Source organism: Glycine soja, chromosome 7, assembly GCF_004193775.1.
Source record: "Glycine soja cultivar W05 chromosome 7, ASM419377v2, whole genome shotgun sequence".
Taxonomy (NCBI): domain Eukaryota; kingdom Viridiplantae; phylum Streptophyta; class Magnoliopsida; order Fabales; family Fabaceae; genus Glycine; species Glycine soja.
In genome coordinates, this window is record NC_041008.1 from 42,156,689 (window position 1) to 42,180,257 (window position 23,569).

General features: G+C 32.3%; 2 protein-coding genes and 1 long non-coding RNA gene across 9 annotated transcripts; 2 read left to right on the top strand and 1 right to left on the bottom strand.

Moving 5' to 3' along the window:
- The first annotated feature begins 1,404 nt into the window (after positions 1-1,404).
- On the top strand, positions 1,405-3,729 carry LOC114419806. Of its 2 annotated transcripts, none has more exons than XM_028385597.1 (3): positions 1,405-1,762; positions 2,047-2,235; positions 3,299-3,343. In XM_028385597.1, the coding sequence occupies exons 1-3, from the start codon at positions 1,532-1,534 to the stop codon at positions 3,326-3,328; spliced, it is 450 nt and encodes a 149-aa protein (XP_028241398.1). In that variant the 5' UTR covers positions 1,405-1,531; the 3' UTR covers positions 3,329-3,343. The 2 variants fall into 2 exon arrangements, with proteins under 2 accessions (XP_028241398.1, XP_028241397.1); XM_028385596.1 differs by lacking the exon at positions 3,299-3,343 and adding an exon at positions 3,395-3,729 and having other exon boundaries at positions 1,408-1,762.
- A 5,578-nt stretch (positions 3,730-9,307) lies between these two features.
- LOC114419808 lies at positions 9,308-12,185 on the top strand. Of its 2 annotated transcripts, XR_003668302.1 has the most exons (4): positions 9,308-9,449; positions 9,662-9,728; positions 11,426-11,508; positions 11,907-12,185. It is a non-coding gene; the product is annotated as an uncharacterized LOC114419808 (long non-coding RNA). The 2 variants fall into 2 exon arrangements; XR_003668301.1 differs by having other exon boundaries at positions 9,311-9,728.
- Positions 12,186-13,538: 1,353 nt separating this feature from the next.
- LOC114419809 (O-fucosyltransferase 23-like) lies at positions 13,539-15,897 on the bottom strand. 5 transcript variants are annotated; one of them, XM_028385602.1, is made up of 3 exons: positions 15,407-15,897; positions 15,185-15,308; positions 13,539-15,004 (listed from the first exon to the last, which is right to left on the bottom strand). In XM_028385602.1, exons 2-3 carry the CDS (start codon positions 15,202-15,204, stop codon positions 13,783-13,785), a joined length of 1,242 nt encoding a protein of 413 aa, XP_028241403.1. In that variant the 5' UTR covers positions 15,205-15,308; positions 15,407-15,897; the 3' UTR covers positions 13,539-13,782. The 5 variants fall into 5 exon arrangements, with proteins under 5 accessions (XP_028241403.1, XP_028241401.1, XP_028241404.1 ...); XM_028385600.1 differs by lacking the exon at positions 15,407-15,897 and having other exon boundaries at positions 13,539-15,078; positions 15,181-15,308; XM_028385603.1 differs by lacking the exon at positions 15,407-15,897 and having other exon boundaries at positions 15,181-15,297.
- Between the last annotated feature and the right edge of the window lie 7,672 nt (positions 15,898-23,569).

Genomic DNA, 23,569 nt, shown 5'->3' on the forward strand with positions numbered 1-23,569 from the left:
GGTTCAACCCTGGTTTCTTCGTCATCTTCCATAAATTCAATATCATCAACAGAGTCAACTCGATTTACAGTTTCAGACGCCATTTCCATCAATCTAATGCACCAGTAGTTAACAAAGAAAAGGAAAGAAATTAAACTCGGATTCAACTCGGTTCACAGTTAGAAGCCATTCAACTCAGATTCAATACATCAAGAATAATTAACATTTAACAAAGAAAAGGAAAGAAATTAAAAGCATGAAAATAGGAGGGAAATTACCGTTTTGGAGGTCGACCACAACGACGACACAAACGATTGAAACGAGGTGGAAGAGGAAGGTCGGTGCTGTGGAGACGGGCAATTGAGCGTTCGGAGGTCACCGTCGCCATCGGTGGCTCGTGTGGTGGAGGTGCATCCAGATCAATTTTCGCAATTCGCACTATTAGGGATTTAGGTTTTGTAACTTTTGTTGGCTTGTTGTTGTTTAGGTTTTCTACTTGTCTACTTTTCTCTTTTCTGTTTGTGCGAAGCGTAATGTCAACTGTGTCGGTGTTGCTTTAGGTTGCAAAGAAATTAAGAAAGGTGCAGGATTTGCGTAGTTGCGTTGCGGATCATCAATAAACAATGACTTCAATTGGACTTTGCTATTGTTTGAGCTTGTTCTATTAATGAATGTGAATGGCCAATTGGGTTGCTAGCTACAAAATAAAAATTTAATTTCTTAACCATTATAAATTTATAATAATAATAAAATAAAATAATATATTATTTAAATTTGGTGGGTTGACAGATTGGCTCACCAATCCACGGTTTGAGCCCACCTAACCCATGGGCTAAGTGGACCGGGCTGAAAAGTTGCCGGTATCGATTTTTTTTTAAAATTGAGCTGGCCCACCTCTAGCCCACAGTGGGCCAGACTAGCCCACAGGACAAAACCCATTTTGACGGCTCTATTGCTAGGTGCACCTAGTATTATTGCTGGTGCACCCAACACTTAAGGGGAAAAGACTGAAATACCCTTAATTCGTAAGCCTTTAATTTGATCCGTAGAAGGCATACAGATCAACTTGATCCGTAAGCCTTTTACGGATCAAGTTGATCCGTATGTTTGTATTAAGCGCATACGGATCAACTTGATCCGTAAAAGGCTTATGGATCAAGTTGATCTGTAAGATTTACGGACCACCCTCACGCACATGCATCACAAATGCGAAGAAAGCGCAGGGGTAATTTTGGCATTTTGAAAAAAATGCTGGGTGCACCAGAAATAATGCTGGGTGCACCTAGCAACACCCTTGTTGGTTCTTGGTTCTTGCTTTGGGCCCCTTGTAGCATGTGGCTCATTGAACTGTTGACAAAAAAAAAAAAACATAGAAGAGTGCGGAACTGCGAATAACTGGCTAACTGCCATTAGCAGAAAAAATTAAGGGTGATATTGTCCTTTAACTCAGACGTTCCCACTCGAATAACATAAGGAAGGAAGAGCGATGTTTTTCAGAGGAAGCTAAACACCACCGCATCAACTGGGTTTGAACTTTGATGAACGGTAAACGATGAACGCAGTGAGGCGTAGATTGTTGCACACTCTTCGCAGCGACGCCCCCTCTGGAACACTGAAGAGAAGGGCGTTGGAATTGGAGAAGAAGAGAAAGACTCGGCACTCGAAGAGCAAGGACCAGTTCATCGTCACAGTTCCCGAATCCCTCTCCTACCTCGACACCGCCACCATCCCCATGTACTTCGCCGCCATCGGAATCGCTCTCTTCGCCAAGCTCCTCATGACGGTATGCCATCCACCACCACCACTCATCTTATTATCAATGTCATGGTTATTATTATAACCATTTTTTCATCTCGCTGCACACCACGTGTTCGATGAAATGAAGTAGTGACTAACGTATTTTTTTTTTCATTGACAAACATTAGTTTGTTAGAATGTTAGTTATTTTGTTAACAGAGGGATCGAAACCGCAACATTTCCCCTCTTTCCATTCTCCCCTAACCATCCAAATCACCTTATATTTTCGAAGTAGTAACTAACAGTTATGGATGTGACGGGTGGTGGCAGTACGATGATTCGAGGTCCCAAGAGCTGCTGGAGCGGAAGATAAAGAATGCCCCTGAAGGGCAAGGCAGTGTTAGAATGCTCACTCGAGAGGAGTGGGATGAGTTTCGAGAAGTCAGGCCCAGAACTCCGTTTGAGTCCACGCTTGCGCGCCCCAATTCCAGAATAAGAACCGGCGAACCGTTGCGTCTGGTAATAGCATGTGCCTCACTTTACGCTTTGTTTTCTTTGTATGCATGTAGGGATTGCATTAGATGAGAACATGATTTCACTAGAGGAACTAATCTTGAATAGACAAGGGTAGAAACAAAATGTTTTCAGTTCCTGTACTTTCGGTCAACAGTTGCATCTGGTAATAATGCACACCTCAATATATGCTTTGTTTTCTTTATAGGTTTAATTACTCATTTACTACATATATGATGTATCAATACAATCTTGACATTTTAGTCTCGACACCTAAAAACTTCATGTTTCAATTCCTACATATGCAGTTTTTAATCTATTTTCGTCCTTGGCATCCAAAATTGTGGAGTCTAGAAGGGATTAAAAAGTGTAAGTGTGTGTATAGGGATTAAAATGAGTTAAAATACAAGTGTAAGGATTAAAATGACTAGATTTTAGGTATAAGGACTAAAACAGAAATTGTGTGTTGATAATAGATATAGGGACAATGTTATCAATGACGGATGGCGAAACACGGCAGAAGGCCAAAATTCTGCCATATAGGCATGCTATTGTGGCCTATGGCACCACCATAGCAAGCCTCCCTTCACAAATTGTCTATGGCAGTTGGCGAAAAAACCTCCACGCCATTCCGCCATGGTGGCCATAGCACCGCCATTTAACAATATTATATAAGGATCAAAGGAGTAATTAAACCTTTTTTACATACATGTAGGAATTGTATTTGATGAGAACGTGCTTTCACTAGAGGAACTGATCTTGACTATAGAACCATGAAACTATGTATTTTTTGGGGGTGTCAAGAGACTAATTCCTCCAAATATTAAGATGCATTTAAAGAACTAACATCTTCTAATACATGGACTTGGAGATTGAACCCTGACCACATGATTAAGGGAAATGCTATTTGTTAATCATACCATGCCATGTTGGTGCATAAAACAACGGTTAAAGTTAACTTATCTCGCCTCTTATTAAATTCATCTCATATATTTATGGGATATATCATGTTTGAAAGGTGAAATGAAATAATCTTGATCACACATGATGCACACACATACACGGGCAGACTTGTGACATTTATGGCGTGGTTAGATAACAAGAGTTTTGCCTAAAGGAAGCATTTAGATTTAGTGGCTGAAGTTTCCTCACATGCTGTGTATAGGAGGACGTGAAGGATTGGACGACTGATGTTCTCATGGATGCTTTTCACAGGGTAGAAGAGTATGGTAAACATGGTTCTAAGTAATGTAACTTGTCCTTAGTTATATCTTTTTTTTTTCTTTTCAATTTTAATGCTTAATATAACTAATTTCCAGTACTATGTGTTGTTGTAATCTCTGATGAGATGGGGTGAAATCATAATAACTACTGCACATTCACCAAGGAAAATTGTATGAAATTTTGGCAAACATGAATTACCGAATGGATTATATATTGGTGTAAGTATGTTGTAATGTACTCTTTAAAACAATATAAGATAGCTACTGTGTATGCTCATCAATACAGAAACATTATCAGAAAAACACCTAAATTAACGTGAGTTTGGATTAGTTTTCATTTGATATCATTTCTACTAAAATCAATTCCGAAATCAAGTTGAAAACAAATAGTTGTTTTAACTTTGTCAATTTTCATCATGATTTTGGGGTCAAAATTGATTTTAAGAAGTAGCCAAACATATTATTAGACAAGGTCGATATGTATTTTAAGAATTTGTACCAAAACTTGTAAGTTTAGATAGATGGCATGGCGGGTGTCATTCAGACATTCATAAATGCTGTTATTCATAAAATTACTTTTGGTTGAGCATGATTTTAAGATTAAGTCTTCAGAGTTGTCTTCACACTAAAATGCACAACGACATGTCTGTTGACCATCCCTGTATTCCGCACCACAAGAATATCGAAAGTATAAAACTCATGAGCTCACCTGAAATTGAGACACAACAGAATTAAGGACTACAACAAAGTACGTTCCATGGAAAGAAAAATTACAATGAATTGTAGATAACAAGTGTGCAGGAGCAAAGTATTCAACATAAGTAAATCATTAAAATGAAAGGAAAAAAAGTGCAATTGTCTTCTTTTGTGGAATATTATTTTCTTCCTTTTCTGTATGGTTCTCATGAAATCCTTTTTCTTTTTCCTGGAAATTGACCTCGTAAGATCCCAAGCCTGCAATTTTTTATAAAAGTATTTTAACTTTGTTTTAAAACTTAGATATAGTATTTTTTTTAATGATTCAATTGCTAGGACTTCAAAAAATATAGGAGATTTGGAGAAATGTATCAGGAATGAATAATTGGATTCCTTGACTAGTGTGACCCAGTATATTGTTCATCAGAAGAATATTGTTACAACTGACTTTCTAGAATAATGCAAACTAATAGTACAATCATATCAGATTTTGATTTGAGCCATTTGATACATAATTTGAATTAATAATGCAAACTAATGCAAACGGGGCCTACGACCTGGCCTACATAAAGCTTGGTCTGAACTGTCCTATTTAATTAAAAGGTTAGACTCAGGCTTCTTTAAAAGCCTATTAAATTAAATAGACCAGGCTTAGACTTATTAAAAAGCCTTATAAGTATGATACACCGGCCTATATATATGTATATATATTTATATTATTTTTTTGTTACCAATATATACTTATATTATTTTTTGGGTATAATTAATTTTATTTTTGAAACTAGCAGACTTTGATTACACAGTACTGTTCCATAACTTCTATTCCTATAATCAAGTAAGACTTTAATTACAATTTAGGTGTGAGTCATGTGTCCCTTTATATTTCTCATTATTTTTATTGGTTTTTCTATTCCTGTTTCTTTGTCCTTTACCTATTACGTTCTTCTTACTCCATACTACTAAAGATTTAATATGAAGAAGGCTTTTAAAAAAGCTATCAGGTTAGGCTAGGCTTTTAAAAAGACCAGACCGAGCCAAAATAAAAGCCTTTGATAGGCTATAGGTCAGGCTCAGGCCTAAAAAATTCATCGTAGGCTAAATTCAGGCCTTTCAAAGCCTGACCTGACCTATTCCTAACCGTATGTTGCAGCATCCCTATAGTTACATCTATTTTTACTGCACCCATATATCTCACAGCAGTCACTCCTCTAACTATTGGAGAAATATTTTCAACTCATTTTCACACATTTTTTAACACTTAAATAAAACCTCATTAATTGCACTAAATTAAGAAAGTGATTCATTAAATAAAGATTAAAACATGTATCATTTAACAAATTTCAAATAAATATTAACAATAATGAAAAATATATTAAAAAATACTACACAAGTATGTTATTAATATTCTTGCTCACATTGCCTTCCCATCCCAATTTATTTTTGAGTAGATGGTCAATTAGTCACTAAAGTTATTATTCATTGTTACTTTAGTTTTGATATTTATCAAATTTAAAAAGAAAATTCATATACCTGTAACTTGTTTCATCTATGTCTCTAAAATAATTATTTTTATTATTGTCATTTCGATGCTTGAACATATTTAGTATTATCACAAGTCACAAGTTGCATAAAACTTTGGAAAATAGTGAGCTCCAAATTACAATTTCAAGAACTCTTAAACTGTTAATTCTAAAAATTAAAATAATATAGCGAATCTCAGTTGCAGTGTTGTTTACTTTTTTTCCCCTACCTTTCAACATTATCCCATGTAGTTTAATTTTTTTTTAAAAAATTCATTAATTCTAAAAGCTAAAGTGACAATGAATCATAATTTTAAAAATTAAATTGTTTATTTACTCTTTTGTTTCCCTATTTTTCAACATTAACCCACGTGACTCCAATAATTTATTCACATAACCACCCCCGAGATATTTTTAATTGGTCAGCAACGTTTCAAGGGACACAAATCCCATCCTCTGTCACTTCTTCATTAAGAAAAATAGTAAGACAACGGAAAACTAACACCGCTGAATAAGAAAAGGACATATATCCTCATCTGTTAAATGCTCTCAAAATTTGATTTACATTTACTCTTCCCCAGCAGTGGCATGTGATTCTACGAGGGACTCATGGGACAAATCATTGTACACCAAGGGGAACCCACACATTAAAGGCAAGTGTTCTGTTGTGTTGTGATTCTACTTTGGACACCAAATTCCATCGGCCAAAATGATAAGAATCAGACAAAGAGAAGGACCCAACAAATAAAGGAAAGAAAACAACACTGAACAAGAAATGCTTCCCGTTTTCTCTAGCCAAACTAAAACAACTTTAGCCAAATTAGTTCATCATTCTTTACAACATATATATTTAAAGGGGCAAATCATCTAATCAAAACGTGAACATAAATTATTTACCGACTATGTAAGTATATGTTGGGGATAGCAAAGGATAGTTGATTCTTGAAGTCAAAATCATGATGAAAAATTAAAAAAGTATAATTTATTTATTGTTGTAACTTTCAACATAATTTTAGAATTAATTATGACAAAATTAAATCTCATCCAAACATGTTATAAAATAATTACATTATTATATAATCATAAAATATTATTTATAATAAATTTATTAATGTTTATAATAATTATCTTAAAACACTTATCAATTGTGATTTATCTACTATCTACTGTAAAATGTTTAGGCCAGTGAAAATACCATTTTAATCTCAACATATTTGTGACACATATCCAATTGGAGACCATTTTTGTCTTCTACCAAATATTTACTCAATTTCTTGGAAATTACAGTGAGAGTGTGTAGTGTGTTTGGATGAGAAAATTTAAAGTTCTGAGAAATTTTTAATTCTAAGAATTTCAAATGCTTCAATTGAAATTCTTTTATTTTCTAAATTTTGTGTTTAGATAAAAAAAATTAAAATTGTAAGGGTGAAAGAAAATGAATGCAAAGAGAAGAAAAGATATGCTTGGTGTACTTCTAAAGAGAAGAATACTGATGCGCATGGGAAGTCACAGAGAAACCAGGACACGACGACATACACCACCACACCCGACCACAACATTCAGTCAATGGCGTAAGGCATGACCCCGGCCCTCGGCACAGGCAAGCACCTCCGCTGCGTGATGGATAGCGAAGGCTGCTCCCCTGACTGACAGATGCAGTTCTACGTGTCCCCATACGCCCACACCTGATCGATGTTCCACGAGCTCAGACGATGTTTCTTGAAGAAGAGGATCATCAGAGTGAGGGAAGAGTCGCAAGTCTGAGAACGGGATTTCGGGAACTTTCAGGTGGAAGAGAAGATGACAGTTATAAAGGAAATACGCGAATGTTTTAGAAAATTCTTCTATCAAGAAGAGAATTTCAATTTCTCACCTTTTAGAAGAAAATTGAAATTTCACATTTTTAGTTGCTTAAAATTCTGTTTTAAAATTCCAAAAATTTAAATTCTTCATAAAAAAACATCCAAACAATGAATTTTAGATTACAAAAATTTAAATTCTCTGATAAATTAATTTCCTGAGTTAAAATTCTCTATCCAAACACACTCTTGAGGAAATGAATAATTTCATATTCTAGATAGTAAAGGCAATACAAGGGTGGACCAGTGGAGTAGACTTAGCAGTTTTACAAACACAATTTGGGAAAATTAGCTTTTGATGGTAAGTAGAAAATTTTGAAAGCTGGTATGACTTACTTTCCATTTTTAATACCTTATATTTCATACTTTCTTGACTTCGGATATGCCCTCTGTCTTGTCCATTTTCCCGTGTCTGCTATTTGAATTCGTAAAAACATAGGGAAAAGCTGGTATTGAATGGAGAGTCTAAGCCCTTTTGTCCTTGCATTGGAAAAAAAGAAAACTGGTCATAATTTATTGATTTTAGACTGAATAGGAGTTGAACTTCAATACACTCATATGGACTTGGTGCTTGATGTTATGTATGAAAGTTTGAGTAAATTATGATTGAGTTAGCAATTCTATATAATGTCTAATTTTGGGGTTTGAGGTTGGAGACTTGGAGACATGAAGATAGACGTAATTAATTGGTGTTTGAATTTGGAATGGAATTACTCCTGAGACATTTGACATCGATCCTGATTTGAACTAAATTGTTTGATCATTTGCTTGCACATAACTCATTTCTATTGCAACTATTGGCTTATATAAATTCCAAAACTCAAGTTTGGTAAGCTGAATATCCAATTATTTTAGATTTGCATAAAGATTTGCCCTTGCTTCTTCAATTTTAAGTTCATATGCTATGTTTAGAATGGATTTAGATTTTTCATATATGAGAGAGGAAAAAATTAGGACTCACTATTCTTTTTGTAAGGTTTGTTACTTTTGCTTTTGTGCATAGTAAAACTTTCATGTACGAAGTTTCTTTAGATGACGACTATTAAGAGAGATGGAAAAAATTGAAGATATGCTAGAACAATAAGTGCAACAAAAGCAAGGTTCTGAATAGGGTGGAAGCAGTAGAGATAAGGATGTTCAAGTTTAATAATGATTTACTTTCTTGTGCATCTTAGCATGCTTTAGATTTGAACCTGCCCTAAAAAATTGTGAATTTGAGAGTTTGCGCGCTTGCTGCAGGTGGTAGTATGCAGTTTTGTATAAGGAGGATCTTAGTTAAAGAATAAACAAGGGAGTGAGGGACCACAACAAAAAATAACAGTTCAAAGCCTCAGAATAGTAGTGATCCTTACTCTAAGGATGTTGTTACACGATAAATAGGCTAAAGCTGGTGTGCTGTTACTATAACAACTACAGCTAAGATAATGAGCTTAAATATATTTGAATACATTTTAAGTGAATTGCAACAACCACCTATTATCCTTTATAGTTTATGGTAGTATGATCAGGTAGCATATCTTCTAAGTTCTAAGTACTAATCATCTATGTATTGTGTTTCTGTGAAATATGTTTGTTTCTTATATTTTATACTTTGTTTCAATTTCCTTATAGCACGCATCCCCATTGTATTGATATGTCTACTTTCTTTTCATTATTTCTTTAGACTATTGAAATTACATTGTTAGTCTTCTTCATTTTTAGATAACTGTCCAACATAGGATTATTTTTGTCCTCTTTCTTTTTCTCCTCACCTTTTGGCTTCTCTGATACGTTTCTCTCTTTTTTTTTTTTTCTTTTTTCTTCTCTCCACAGACAGCAAAGCCAACTCCCTCTCTCTATTTTTGTCTCTCCTTTTCATCATTTTCTCCTTCTTCTTCTGAAAAATCTAAATCCCTTTAGTCTTCATCTTCGATTTTGACCTAGTTCAGTTTCTCTCTCTCCCTTTTCCGGGTTCTGATTGATGACCCTTTTGCCAATACCTTTTCAATTTTAGATTTTTAGGTTTTATTTTGTTAATCGGTTTCTTGGCATAGCGATGTGTAGCTTATAACCTTTAACGTTATGAAAGGTTTATTTTTTAGACTCTATTATTTGTGTTTTATTTCTCAGTTATTTTTTTTTCTTTGAAGCTTAGGTATGGCTTCAAAATGCATCTTGAAGGAGCTTAAGGATTTGCAAAAGGATCCTCCTACGTTGTGCAGGTGAGCTTCTCCCTTTCTCTTTTTTTTCTTCTTTTTTTGTTGGGGTGTATGAAAAATAAGAATTAAAGGAGTTTTTGTTTTTATCTTTAAATAAATTTCGAAGGATAGATATATGCTTGAGATTGATAGATTTGTTGAAAATAACTCCTTTAAAGTTAGGGGTTCATTATGAGACAAAAATGCAAAGCTAATCAACTCTTGAGATTGTGATAAATATATGCTCTTGCATAATAAATTATTTAATGTTGTGCTTCCAATGTTATTTTTTTCCCTCATTGTAACATATATATTTATATTCTGATATAACAAATTAAACCTTTGCCCATGTTACTTGGATTTATGGTTATATGCTTCTTAATTTAATTATTAAACTTTTAATAAATATCTTAAGCCAGTTGAGCCTTTTTTTCAATCTAATTACTTTCTTTATTAAAATATTGTTACTGGTGTGTGATTAATATATTCCTTTGTTATTGATACAAGATTAAGTTATACCTATCTCAAGTTACTTTATTAACTTTGCTCCTTTTGGGACAAGGAAAAAAGGAACTACTTGAAGACACTTACTTGAGAGAGGGAATATAAACAATATTTAAACAAGAGTTGACTAGCTCACAAATAGTTATCAGATTTAGAGATTAAGAGAAAATTTGTTCTGAGAATGAATAATCATTGTGAAAAGATAGATAATTATGCTACATTCTATGAGTGATTTTTAGAAATGGCTATGAGTGAGGTTGTGTCTATTGATACAAGGAGAATAAGTGGGTGTTGTGTGTGTGAATTGCCTTTGTGAAGTGTATGTGTTGGTTGTGATTGAGTATTGAGTGGATTCAATCAGAAAAGAGTGGTTATTGTATATGCTTTCTGTTTTTGTCATTTTTATGTCTCACTATGAGCGTGTGTCAATTGCTATTGTAAGCGAAAAAATGACTATGAGAATAGGAGGATAAAGATGGATCTTGATTTGACTGATGAATTATGTCAATTTCTTTTACTGTTATGATTTTAGTTATATTTTTTTAAATCCAGAACAACCAGTATTATTGCTTGCTATTATAAGAGAAAAAATGACTTTGAGAATAGGAGAAAGATGAATCATCATCTGATTGATGAATTATGCCATTTTCTTTTACTTTTATGATTTTAGTTATATTTTTTTAGATCTAGAACAACCAACATTATTGTTTTGAAGCTAAGAAATGAGGTAATTGCTTTCAATTGATTGATCATTCTAAATTCCATTTTTTTGCCCATTTTTTATGGAATGCTACTGCAACAAAGAGGAAAGTTTTCTTTTCATGGCTATGTGGTTTTCATCATCTATTTTCCATATTATTGAAGCATTCTCATCTTCTCCTTGCAGAAATTAGAACTGTGTGCTTTCTGTAAGATTTTTTTAGAAAATTGAACTTCACTTATTTTGTTATTTCTTTTGATATAACATATGGTGTTGTTGTATGGGATTGGGTTAATATTTGTTTCAGCCTTGCACTGTTTAAGGTGATAAAAATCTTAATTTTTCATTTTTCCTTTCCTAGTTTAGTTCTCAAATTTCTCTTTCCTTGTTTTTCCTCAGATTTCTCATTTTGTTTATCAAGCTGAACCCTACTTTCTTCCTTTTGTTTTGTTTACTTTAAAGTTTCTTTGTTGAAATTTCTTCCTTTTTCTTACATGGTTTTGGCGGGACATGCAAGATATTCATGTGGCAAACATTAGCATCGGCCCTTAGAAGTAAGCAAGAGATTGTGCTAACTGTTGCATCAAGCGGTATTACAAAGTACTTCTATAACAAGACTTTCTATATTATGAACCATTACCATGTTTTACTTTCTATAGATTAACAATGATGGTCATTTGATCAAATACAATAGTCAAAACCTATCCCTTCAATTGAATATAAGATTCTTTGTATATAGTTCAATTCTTACTACTTATATTTAAATTGTAGGTAGAATGAATGTTGGTCACTCAATTAGCAAGTCATTCCATTAACTTTTTTGCAAAATGGTAGCTTTTTTGTTTTGAAAGCAAGCATTGCATACTTCAAATAGTGTTCTTTTACTACCACTAAGGTTTAAGAATATAAATAAGCATATTGTACATCAAGAATATTATTCTATATTATTCTCAAGATCTGTTTCATGACTTTAACTAATTTTCTTTACTGATATCTAGGTGATTAGTGAGACTATGAAGTAAACAACGACTGCTTCAATCATTTCCAGTGTATTTCATACACATTCAAACAAGGTGGATTATTACTTTAATACTAAACATATTCTACTCATAGACCAATTCAATTTATGTGTATAAAACCATGTATTTCACATAATTAAAACATTATTTTAATACGTTTAAATTGTTTTGTGCAACTATGGAAACTGCAAGTAACCATTTTTTGTTTAGAAAGCTTTTTTTGACAAGGAATCAATAGCAAGGTAACCATTTTTTTGGTTTGTTCTAGACAATAAAAGTGAAAAACAACTATTGTTACTATTTTAATTTCACACTATAGGTTGCATGTTATCACTATATGGAAAGCAAGCATTGCAAACAATTATGTTCAGCGTGACCACATTCGTTTTAGATTCCTACACACCTCATGAAATATTGCCCACATGACAAAAGTGCAAGATTAAGCTAATGGTTAACACTGGGTATCACCAATGTCTTGATTGGAGTTTTCATGATTAAGAAATCCAACTCCTAATATATTTCACTACACTTTTGATTATATATTATAAAATTATAAACAATGAAATATAATAATAACTATATTTAAATTATATATTTACGTTCAAATTATTGTCATTCCTATATCCATTAAAATTTTAGTATATCCCAACCGAAGTCTATTCTACTTTGTATTATTAATTTATCTCAAATTATAATTTTTTTAACATTTAAAAAAAAGTTTACTTTTTAATCTAATCATAATTTCGTTCTAAAAAAACAAAATATAACATGACGATCCGTGCCGTTACTTACTAATAATTGATTGAGAGTATGACCAAACAAACTCTACCAAAATTCACATGAAGGCCGAGAAAGTAACAACAAAATGTTATCTATCTTAGCAAAAAGTCGTATTTATTTAAAAATAATGTGACTAACTTAAGCGTTATTCACGAGAGTGGGACATCATTTCATAAATATTTCATAAATATTTCTGCGGTGACTCCTTGGACCAGAAATAAAAAATAAATTTGAACAACACTAGGGAGAAGGCATAATAATACTACACTTAAGCGTTATTCACGAGAGACACGATTGTACTAGCTTGAAAGTGAAACATGAGTGTTTACAAATTGTTGGGAAATCCAGAAGACCCCACTTCCCCCAAGAAAATAATTTCTGAAAATGGAACACTTTTTTGTGTATGATAATAAAACTACAAAAGAATGCCCACTTTGTGTTTTCTACAATGTACGACAAATAGACACAGACCGCAGATTATTGCAGACTTGTCTACATCTTTTCCTATTATCACAGAACTACAGCCCCTTTCACATTCCCAAATTCAACAGACGGAAAAAAGAAAACCTCAAAATTAAAACAAAAGAATCTTGTCAATCAGTTCCTAACTACACTAGTTAAGGAATTAAAAGATTTTTTTTAATATATAAATTATAGAAAAACAAAAAAATTATGAAGAGTGAAATTTTACTCATTTCAACAATTTTTTTTATTTAGTTTCTTAATTAGTATTCTTAGAATGAAATTTTACTCATCCTAACAATTTTTTTTTTTACTTAATTTCTTAATTAAACCAATTAATATTTTTCATATAAAAAATATAGACAAGGAAACCTAAAACACCCTTCCTACTCAATATTAACATAGTGTACTGTGAACAGCTAAGTACCAAAACCATCCTGAATGTTTTACAATAATGCATTATATTAAGAGTTAAAATAATGAGAAACTGTACCTTAGTGTCCTGTGAACAGCTATGTACCATTGTTGAATTCTCTACATAAAAAAAGAGTTAAGTGTCCTAACGAAAATCCAGAAGTGAGAAAATTGAGACAAGAGAAAGGAGATTGCATAGTCAACAAGAAATGTGGTTGGTGCCATAGCTGATTTCTTGAAGGGTTGAATGAGACATATTTGTGACCCATCTCATAGGGCCATTTGATTCTCCTTGTATGTTGTAAGCATAAGAGGGCCATGTTACATCTTTTCCACACATGTTCACACCCATTGTGATAATCTTTTGTGTTCTTTCAAGAACTATAAGGCTCGAAAATGTGGAGAAGCTGTTCCCTACAAAGATATCAGCCCTCAAGCACACTTCATAGTCAATTGCTGATTGAATTAGATATGGATACTTCTTGTAAATTCCATCAACACCAAGTTTCTTCTTCTCATAAGGTAGAAAGCCTTCTTCCCAACCTTCAAGTACTGAAGAATTTTGAAGGAGTTTATCAGCTACTGCAAGATAAACAACGGATGGAGTCTTCAAACCTTTGATGTTGGCAACTCTTTCCATTATCTCTTTCTTGCTACTACAAATTTGGTTTGTGTTCAATCTCTGCTCCAATTTTTTGCAATGAATCATCCAATCAATTTCCACTCTCATGTGGACAGCAACATAAGGAAGAGGCTGAAAAGAAGAACTATCATTCTCCAATTCCACTGATTCACTATTGCTTTGTGTTTCTCTTCCAACTGCTCTAATCCTAGACACAACTCTATCTGCTTCTCGACCAATCTCATCTATCAAAACTAAGCACTCAAAAACCTTTGCATAGTCCTTCACAGGCCAATGATCATGCCACAAGAAAGGGTTCTTCCCCACTATCCTAATCACCTCGTGGTCCTCAAACTCCCCTTTACTATAATCTCTCAATTGATCCAAATCCCTCTCCACTGTCCACTTCCTACCACTCCCTTTCTGCATCTCAAGCACCCGAGTTTGGTTCGAGAGATCTGAGTACCGACCCAGTTGCACAAACCCGCTGCACAGTGCATTAAACTTGTCATATTGGAACACCCTGTCAAAGGAAATGGGTTGCAAGAGGTCAATTTCTTTGTAAAACAAGGAGGCACTAAGACTAGGCATCAACAGAATTCGATTCATCGTTCTAGCGGTATGGCAAGCCCTTGCAAATGCAATCTTCTGGTTGTTCAATCCCCACACAATCTGAGGAACCTCCAAAAACTTATCTTGCCTAACCCCAACACCAAATGATGGAGAATGGTTCCTGATATACACAAAGTTGCTCCATTCAACCCCACCAAAGCCAGGGGAGGGAGGAACCAACAGAGCTCTAAGAATCAAAAGAGCAACAATAAGAAACACAAATTTGCAAGTCAAGGATTTCACAGTGCCACCACCCATTAACTGAGACAACTTGCAATTAAACAACACTTTCATGTCAGAATCACTCTCTCACCATTCAAACCCTCAATTCAATTTTATATTTAGATTGGATCATTCACTTACTCACAAGTCACAAGGGATCAACATCTATGAAGAGAACTCGTCCACATATGTTGCAAAGTCAAGATCCAACTTTTAAGGGCAGCACAATCTGACCAGTTTTCAATAGAGTCCCCCACTAAAATGAACATCTACAAAGAGAAAAGAGTCAAAATCAGCTTATGGATTTGCAAAGTGAAAAAAAAAACATTTATATTCAAATCCATTTAGTATTATAATGAAATAAGACCTATCCAAGCCGTGTCAATCTCGGTAGTAACAAACACCATAATCATCATTTATCATTACCACAGCCGATCTCTTTATAGAAGAAGAAAGAACAGAATGATCAAAACAAAGAGCAATGACTGAATTTTGAATAATTGATGTGGCTCTTAAAAATACAAAGTAAGAGAGAGAATGAATGAATTGAAGGGAGAATTGGGATGGTGAAAGAAATAAAGAAAGAGAGAATCTTGGGAGAAAAACCCGAAAGAGGAGACTGAATGAATCCCTTTTAAAGGAAAAAAAAGGTTGGTAGCACGCTGAACCTCAAGCAAAGAGGATGTACCAAAAGAGAATATTTGAGAGAGAGAGATGGTGTAAGGGGAAGAAGACAAAAACAAAAGGGAAATGAGTCAGAAGAAGTGAGAGATGCAGAGGGATTGTATTGTATTGTACAGATCAGACGACAGGTTAGTTTTGCTAAGAAAGACAACTGGCAAGACTCCACGCATTCTAAGGACGATGTAGCAAACCAAAACAAACCAAACCCTGCTGCTGCCTCACATAAATAAATATTCAATAATAATGTTGGACCGGAGATAATAATTTTTTTTATCTGGTGTACAGAAAAATTAGTCTTAACTTATCTAGCCTAACGAAACCAAATATGGCCACTGATTTTAGTTTGTTTATTTTAAGAGAAAATATTGTGGATTGCTGCTGTAAATTAAAGGAACCCATATGAATATTATACTTTTTTTCTTTTTTAGCTTATGGGATAATTTTATTAGAGTTGAGTTGAATAAAATTATTATTATAACTAATAAAGTTTTTCTTTGGAGTATCGATTCAATCTTGATATTTTATGAGTCGAGGTTGAAATAACAATATACAGAGATTCTTTATGTATAAGTATGATAAATATAAATTTCATAAAGAAAATTTGACACACAATTCCTGACACACAATTTGAGTATAGTTTGGTTTGTCTCCTGTGCCTTCTGTTGCTATCTTTATTGGTTGAATGATATTTCCTAGCCGGTTGTCTGCTAATTTTTGTGAGAGGTCAACCTAGTTGAGATTTCTTTCATAAATCTTTTGCAGCAGTCAACTTTTCTTTTTTAAAAAATAACATTTAAGTTTCAATGTAGAAATTCAAATTTTGTTAGCTTTAATAACTAAAAAGTTAAAATTTACACTACTACCAATATAAGCTTTTAACATCAGTTGTTATTAAGAACTTTCAACATCAATTATTACTTGATGTTGAAACTACCGACTTTAAAAATATTAACATTAACATCAATTTTAGAAAACTAATGTTAAACTAAACTACACAACATCGATTTTTTATAAAATTGATGTGTATAGTAAGAAATAACAAAAAAAATGTAAAATATTTATAAATCAACATCCGTTTTTAGAAAAAAAAAAAAAAAACTGATGTTGTGATTGTGTCACAACATTGATTTTTTCAAAAATCACTATTATTTTCTGCTCACCAACATCGGTCTAAAAATCAATGTTGTCAGTCAACCACAACATTGGTTTTTTCTTAAAACCGATGTAGTTGCGCAATCACAACATTGATTTTTAGAAAAATTGAGGTTGTGTTTTGCACAATAACGTTGATTTTTAAAGAAACCGATGTTGTTTTCTGAAATTTTTTAAATATCCTATCTGTTTTTTCAATTACCCCAGATTAACCTACAAATTGAAAAATAAAACCAATCCAGACAATTCAAATTTTGTCCATAATAGTTGAACATTTAATGTCAATTAAAAGAAATATTTAAAGTAATGAAAGTCAATACATAAAATCAATTGTAACCTAATCTAAATTAACATAACTCTACAATTCTAAAATTACTTAAACATCTAGTGTTTCATTTTTAACTTTTAGATAATATCTTGCGCACTGAATGCGAATTGTCTTCATGGTCTTTGGTTCCAATGGTATTGGATCAGTAAAATATTGCATGATATAATAAAACATAAGTTAATAAATATAAATAATAAAAATTATAACAAATTGAATTAGTTTTGAAGTAAACAATTATTGTTTCCCAATTATCCTTGAAACCTCCTAGGACTATCATTGACATCCAATGCATTACGTAGTACCCACACTCAGTGCTTCCTTTTTGCTTATTGCACTAAATTGAATAGGATATTTAGACATTCAAAGTTAACCGAAAATTAGTGTACAAAGTAATAAAATTTAAATTTTAAGGCAACAAACATCATTTAAATCATTTACTTTAACTACAATCCATCTAGCAACAACCTTGGATTTACTTCCTTGACTATCGTTGAATCCTTTCAAAGCACTGATTAAGAGAAACAGGCATGCATAATGTACAATTAAAGTATTGATGTCAAATACTAATCATAAAGTAAATGTATTACAAAATACAACTAACATGTTGATAATTCCTTTTCAAATAGTTGTCGGACCTATTGTGCAAGGAACAAAACCAGATGATAACATTGTCCTTGGGACATATAATGACCATTTGTCAATATGCACTGCATTAGAAAACATTAAGTTATTATAATGCATACATTATTAAAATTGATTTGTTCAGTTTAACTTACCCATTCAAGTAGGCTCCTAGGTAGACATCTCTATGTGAATTCTGCATCAATTTCTTAATATAATATTCTGATTCAAATTGTGATTGCCCAGATCTCTATATGGACTGTGGCTCGAGGAATCCATACACAGGCATTCCTTGCTGCATACTTGTCTCAATCATATGCCTATTGTTGTTAAAATTATGTAAATTGTCTATGAATTTAAAACAATTAGTTAGCTAATATACAATACTGTAAAGTAACTTACAAAATCCACAATTGTATAACAGAGATACTGAGACATTGACCATCGTGTGCTATTTTAGAAAGATTTTCATGCTTTATGTACAAGGCGAAGTTTCATTATACACCCCAAACACGGTAGCATCCTATGGCCTGCAAAGGCTTAAGGAAAAGATGTGGGATGGTCAATGTCATCAGGTATAGAGGATCAACATCAGGATCAGGCCTATCTGCAGGTTTCGCTGGTCCCTTAGCTCCCTGTTTACCCTACATAATTAATAAACATAATGAATTTTAGTCAACACTTTATTTGTAACATTCTTTTTTAATAATTTTTAAAACAATAAAATGAAATACATGTCCTAAAAAACGCTTTACAAGATGTGTCGCCCAAGTGAGGAGGGTGTTAAGTGTTTGCCCCACTAACTAAACCTCTTGAGTGGATACAATAATGCGAGCATCAACATCTCGAACTTCCTCAACACCAACCTTGACTTGATCATTGCCTAAGGGATGTTGTGGACAGTGGTTGACCCCTCATAAACTCTTCCATGGGCAACTGGGCGGGGATGATTTTTATCGACATACAACCGACATTTCTCTGAGTCAGCCGTGTTTGGATCCTGCCTTGAGGGATCGACACAACTTTCCTTTGTACTGACATGGGTAGTAGAAGGATCAACCACAAGCTCAAGAGGTAGTGCGAGTCCCTGTGATTGTATCTACAACTGGAACAGGGGCTGCATCTGGCTGAAGGACAATGTTAGTTGTCGAGCCACTTTTTGTGTGATTGATTTCTCCAGCTGGTCCTTGATTTTTTGTGTCAGTTGCTCCAGGTCTTTGGGAGCCATGGACGTAGATGTGCGAGAGATCCTTGAAGCCAGTCCAAAATATTGTTTGATCGTGACACCGGCTCCAACAGCACAAACACAACCAGAGTGTTCTGGTCGCCCAATGGCAGCAGTCAGTACATCCTGATGTCCATGGGTGACAAAGCTTCCCTGTGAGACATGTTCTTCCAAGGAATCTTGTAGTCAACAGATGAAACAAATTTGGTTTACTCATCAAAAAATTATTATAAAAAATGACCATTGACAAATGAGAGTCACTTACAATCCTATCTATAATTTTCTTTGTCGCCTTCGACGTCATTTGACCAGATTTTTTCGTGCAGGCCATCTTCCACTTCATGTGTCATCTAATGGGATACAGAGGATCAAGGATTGTGTCATTGCTCCTAGATTGAGCTGCTTCCTCCAATCATTTCTTTTTCTTGTCCTCCATCAACTTTTCTTTTAGATAATCATAACTCCTACGAGACAACACGTGAATGACAGTGTTTTGTTTCTGAATGGTCTGCGCCTTCTTTTGAACATCCTGTAACAATTACACATTAGCCTAACTTTATACATTTGACAATAATGTGTATATATAAAGTTTAAAACAATGAAAATCAACTAACTTCTCATGAAGGGTCTCTTCGACTCTAACAAAATTGGTTTCACTTCTCCTTGCTTATGTTGTATTTTTCACATACTTTATCATCCTTGCCCTCCTTACCGTCTGTCAGAGCCCATTTGAAGGTCAAATTTGACTTAAACTGTCTTCACCGCTGTAGTTTTTTTCTTCGTCCTCAAATTCCATTAAATAAAGACTCAATTAAACACTTACCCACTATTTCAATATTTGTATGTATACTTAACTTTTATCATAATGAGTACTTATTTAGTGCATCTAGATAGTTATATCATTTAGCATAATAAAATTTTAAATTTATTGATGAATATATACTGTCAACATTTATCCAAACATTATAAACTGAATTTGTAAATACCTAGCAAAAGTAATTACTACTTTGGCATGACATACACACACGGGAATATTGAAAAATAAGAACGTCAAGAATATCTGCTACAGAAACCCAAGTTAAAAGGAATGCAAGATCATCAATTTCCAACAAAATGAATTACACTAAAAACATTTGTAATTAAAAAAAACAATTTTAAAATTACCTATTCTTATAAATTATTGAAGACTTCTTTCTAAACAACATTAAAAGTACTGTTTTTATCTTCTTCACAATCAGTTATCAATATTTTCAACCGTTGCCTAAAAGTCACTCTTGAGACTGCAACATATTTTCAACCCCTGCCAAGAAATCTCTTAAACTTCATCTACTAATTAATAATTAGTAACTTCAAAAATCTTTTATTACGAAGATATCATTATGGCTATACATATTTTGAAACAATATTGGAAATGGAATTCCATGAAACTATCCAAGCAAAATATTTAATTAACGCTATAGCACAAATGATATAAATGATAATTTTGAATTTGATATTGCTACAAAGCCCATTATCATTTGGTAACATAGATTTTGAGTTGGTAATTCTACCATATATTCAAATTCATGAAAATTAAGCATTAAAAGCAGACTTAAATGATTATGTAATATAAAAATAAAAATAAAATTATTAATTAAAAATAATTATATTATTTAATAAAAATTAAATTAAATTGTTTAGTAAAAAAGAAAATCATGAAAAATCTGGAAATAATTGACGGAATTAATTTCCACTCTTATACTCTTTTTCATTAACTTTAATAAAAGTACTTTCCCAATCATCTACCATATATTCAAGCATGATTATATAATATTTGTAAGGATAAAAAATTATGTCAAAAGGATAGGAGAGTATGTACAAATCATGCCCTTTATAAAATTATATCTTTAAACGTCTTCCTAAGTGAGGAAAAAAGTAATTCTTTAGTAAATCACATCATATTCATATCTAGTCAAATTTCTTTACTCGTCAAATTATATCTTTAAACAGTGGAACTAAAAAATTTCAAATTTTCAAAGGTTTAATAAAGAAATAATTCACAATGATGTACGTATATTCTAAATAAAATTCACAATTTTATTAGAACCTTTATAAAATTCACATTCTAGCTTGTATAAAATTTTTGAAAATTAAATTTACTTATATACATTAAAAATTTGGGAATTGAATCATGTAATGCACTTAATTATTGACTTTTCAGCAATTCTTTATATAATGATACTTTATCTAATATCTTTGTTAATTAAAACCTTTTTTAAGTAGTCATTTCTAAGTCTACCATCTCTGACATCACTCAAGTGCTCTCAAGATCATTGATTTTTCTTACAAATTAACATGAAAGTTTTGAATTGTACTTAAAGCTATCGGTCAACATTTTGTATTCAAATTCCCTTAGTCAAAGTTATCAATTACAATTCAAGAATGAAATATATATATATATATATATATATAAAGTTTATTGGTTATAAGTTGAAGTCAATTTGTGTTTTCTTATTGTACATATTATTTCTTGGTACATATAAAAATAAGAAAATTAATATAAGGAAATTAACCTATCATTGATTTTTCTTACAAATTAATACGCAACTTTTCAGCGTACTTTGTTCTGATTTACACACTTTTTGGAAAATTTATCGAAAGGTCACTCATTCCATAACTATTCCAAGTCAAGTACGCTTTACTTTAGAGTTCTTAAGTAACAATATCCGAAAAATAAATATATCCTGTCGGTATAGGTGATGCCAATTAATTACTTAAATTCATCCTTAGTTGTACAATCTCATATTTGTAAAGCCTTCTGATCCCTTTCTTTGTGTTGTGTTTCATCTGAGGGGTAACAAGTCACATTTTGATTTGGTACATAAAAATAATAAATAAAAAAAACAATCATTTCATCCACCAATCAACTCTCAACTTAAATTAGCATTCACATCCCAAATAACTTTGGAAGGCCACTTGTTTCCTAAAGGATCAAACAACGGTATCAAATTGGAATTTTTGTTGATAGCAAGATGGCAGAAACCATATGGCATAACCTGTTGAATTAAAATTAAAAAATTAAAAAATAGAAACAGATGCAAGATAACCCAATATACAACTGTTGTGTATTTATAAAGATGATACTATAAAATAAACATGCCCGACCACCTGAAGAAGCATCAATTGCAGACAATTGCTTTTCTAAGACATATGTAGATATGGATGATTATCTATCAGAAGTATATGCAACATAAACTTAAAATTACAAAAAAAAGAAGAAGAAATATTTGATACAAATACAAAGATTCATACAACCTATGAAACTATCTAATCTAATCTAAACAACTAATATTAAGATGTGTGTACAATAATATTACATATGCAAAGTTCACATCGATATGTTCTTCGTTTAAGATCGACTATTTATGCATTTCTCATCGTTGTCAAAATAAGAATAATCTTCCATTATGAGTAAAAAAACAAAGAAGAAACCAATGGATAGGAAGACATACATGATATAGTAGATAAGGAGACCTTTGATACTGATTCATGACGTACAGTCAATATTTATAGACTGCATAATTAGATTGGGAGTTACTTGGAGCAAAAATATATAAAATTATGTCAACACTGAAAAGTTAAAGTTGATTGGAACTGAGGATGCTCAATCGTTAGTGAATTTCTTGCATAGTAGACAAATAAGATCCAACGTTCTATTACACTATGCAATTAGACAAATAAGAGTTACGCTTGACTAATGTCTTTTAGAAAGATGTAAAAATTCAAAGTTGGTGCCCTGCCAAAAAAAAAGAGACAAAATGAGTTTGGTCCAACTGATTCAACCTGTCTTGTTACTCTTATCGTGCAATATTAATAGATTATTATTATTATTATTATTATTATTATTATTATTATTTCTAAAACAATATAACTTCATTAATATTGTGAAACTTTTACATTATGTAATAAATCCATAAAACCCTTTCACAACAATTAAACTAGACAACAATTAAACTAGGGACGTATTAGATTATGATTTCAAAATATTTTTTTTATATAAAAATCCTGTGATATTCAATTAAGTTTTTAAAGATTTTTTAAGACAACAAAATGTGATAGTATTCAATTAGGATTTTTTTTATAACTTATAAAAAGTCTTTTGTTATTAAAAAAATACAAATTTGGATGAATTGTTTTTTAAGAAGGATTTCAATAGATTTCATGAGATTATTTTAGTATGAAACATCTATCAAACAATCTCACCTAAACCCTTGAGATTATGTTAAACTTTTTCTTTCTTTTTCTATTGGTTACTAGAATTTAATTTCTCTTATCACACATACCATATTCTCTTTTTGATATTCTTCAACATGTGTGCGTCTTACATATTTTTTGTATTCTTTGAAATAAAAAAAATGTCAAATATACACCTCCCCTCTACACTTTTCTCTTTGTTTTCAAAATTAAATTAATGTTTGTTTTATGTGCTAAAACTAATCATATTTTTTCTTATATTGACTATGTTCATCACTTGTTTGACG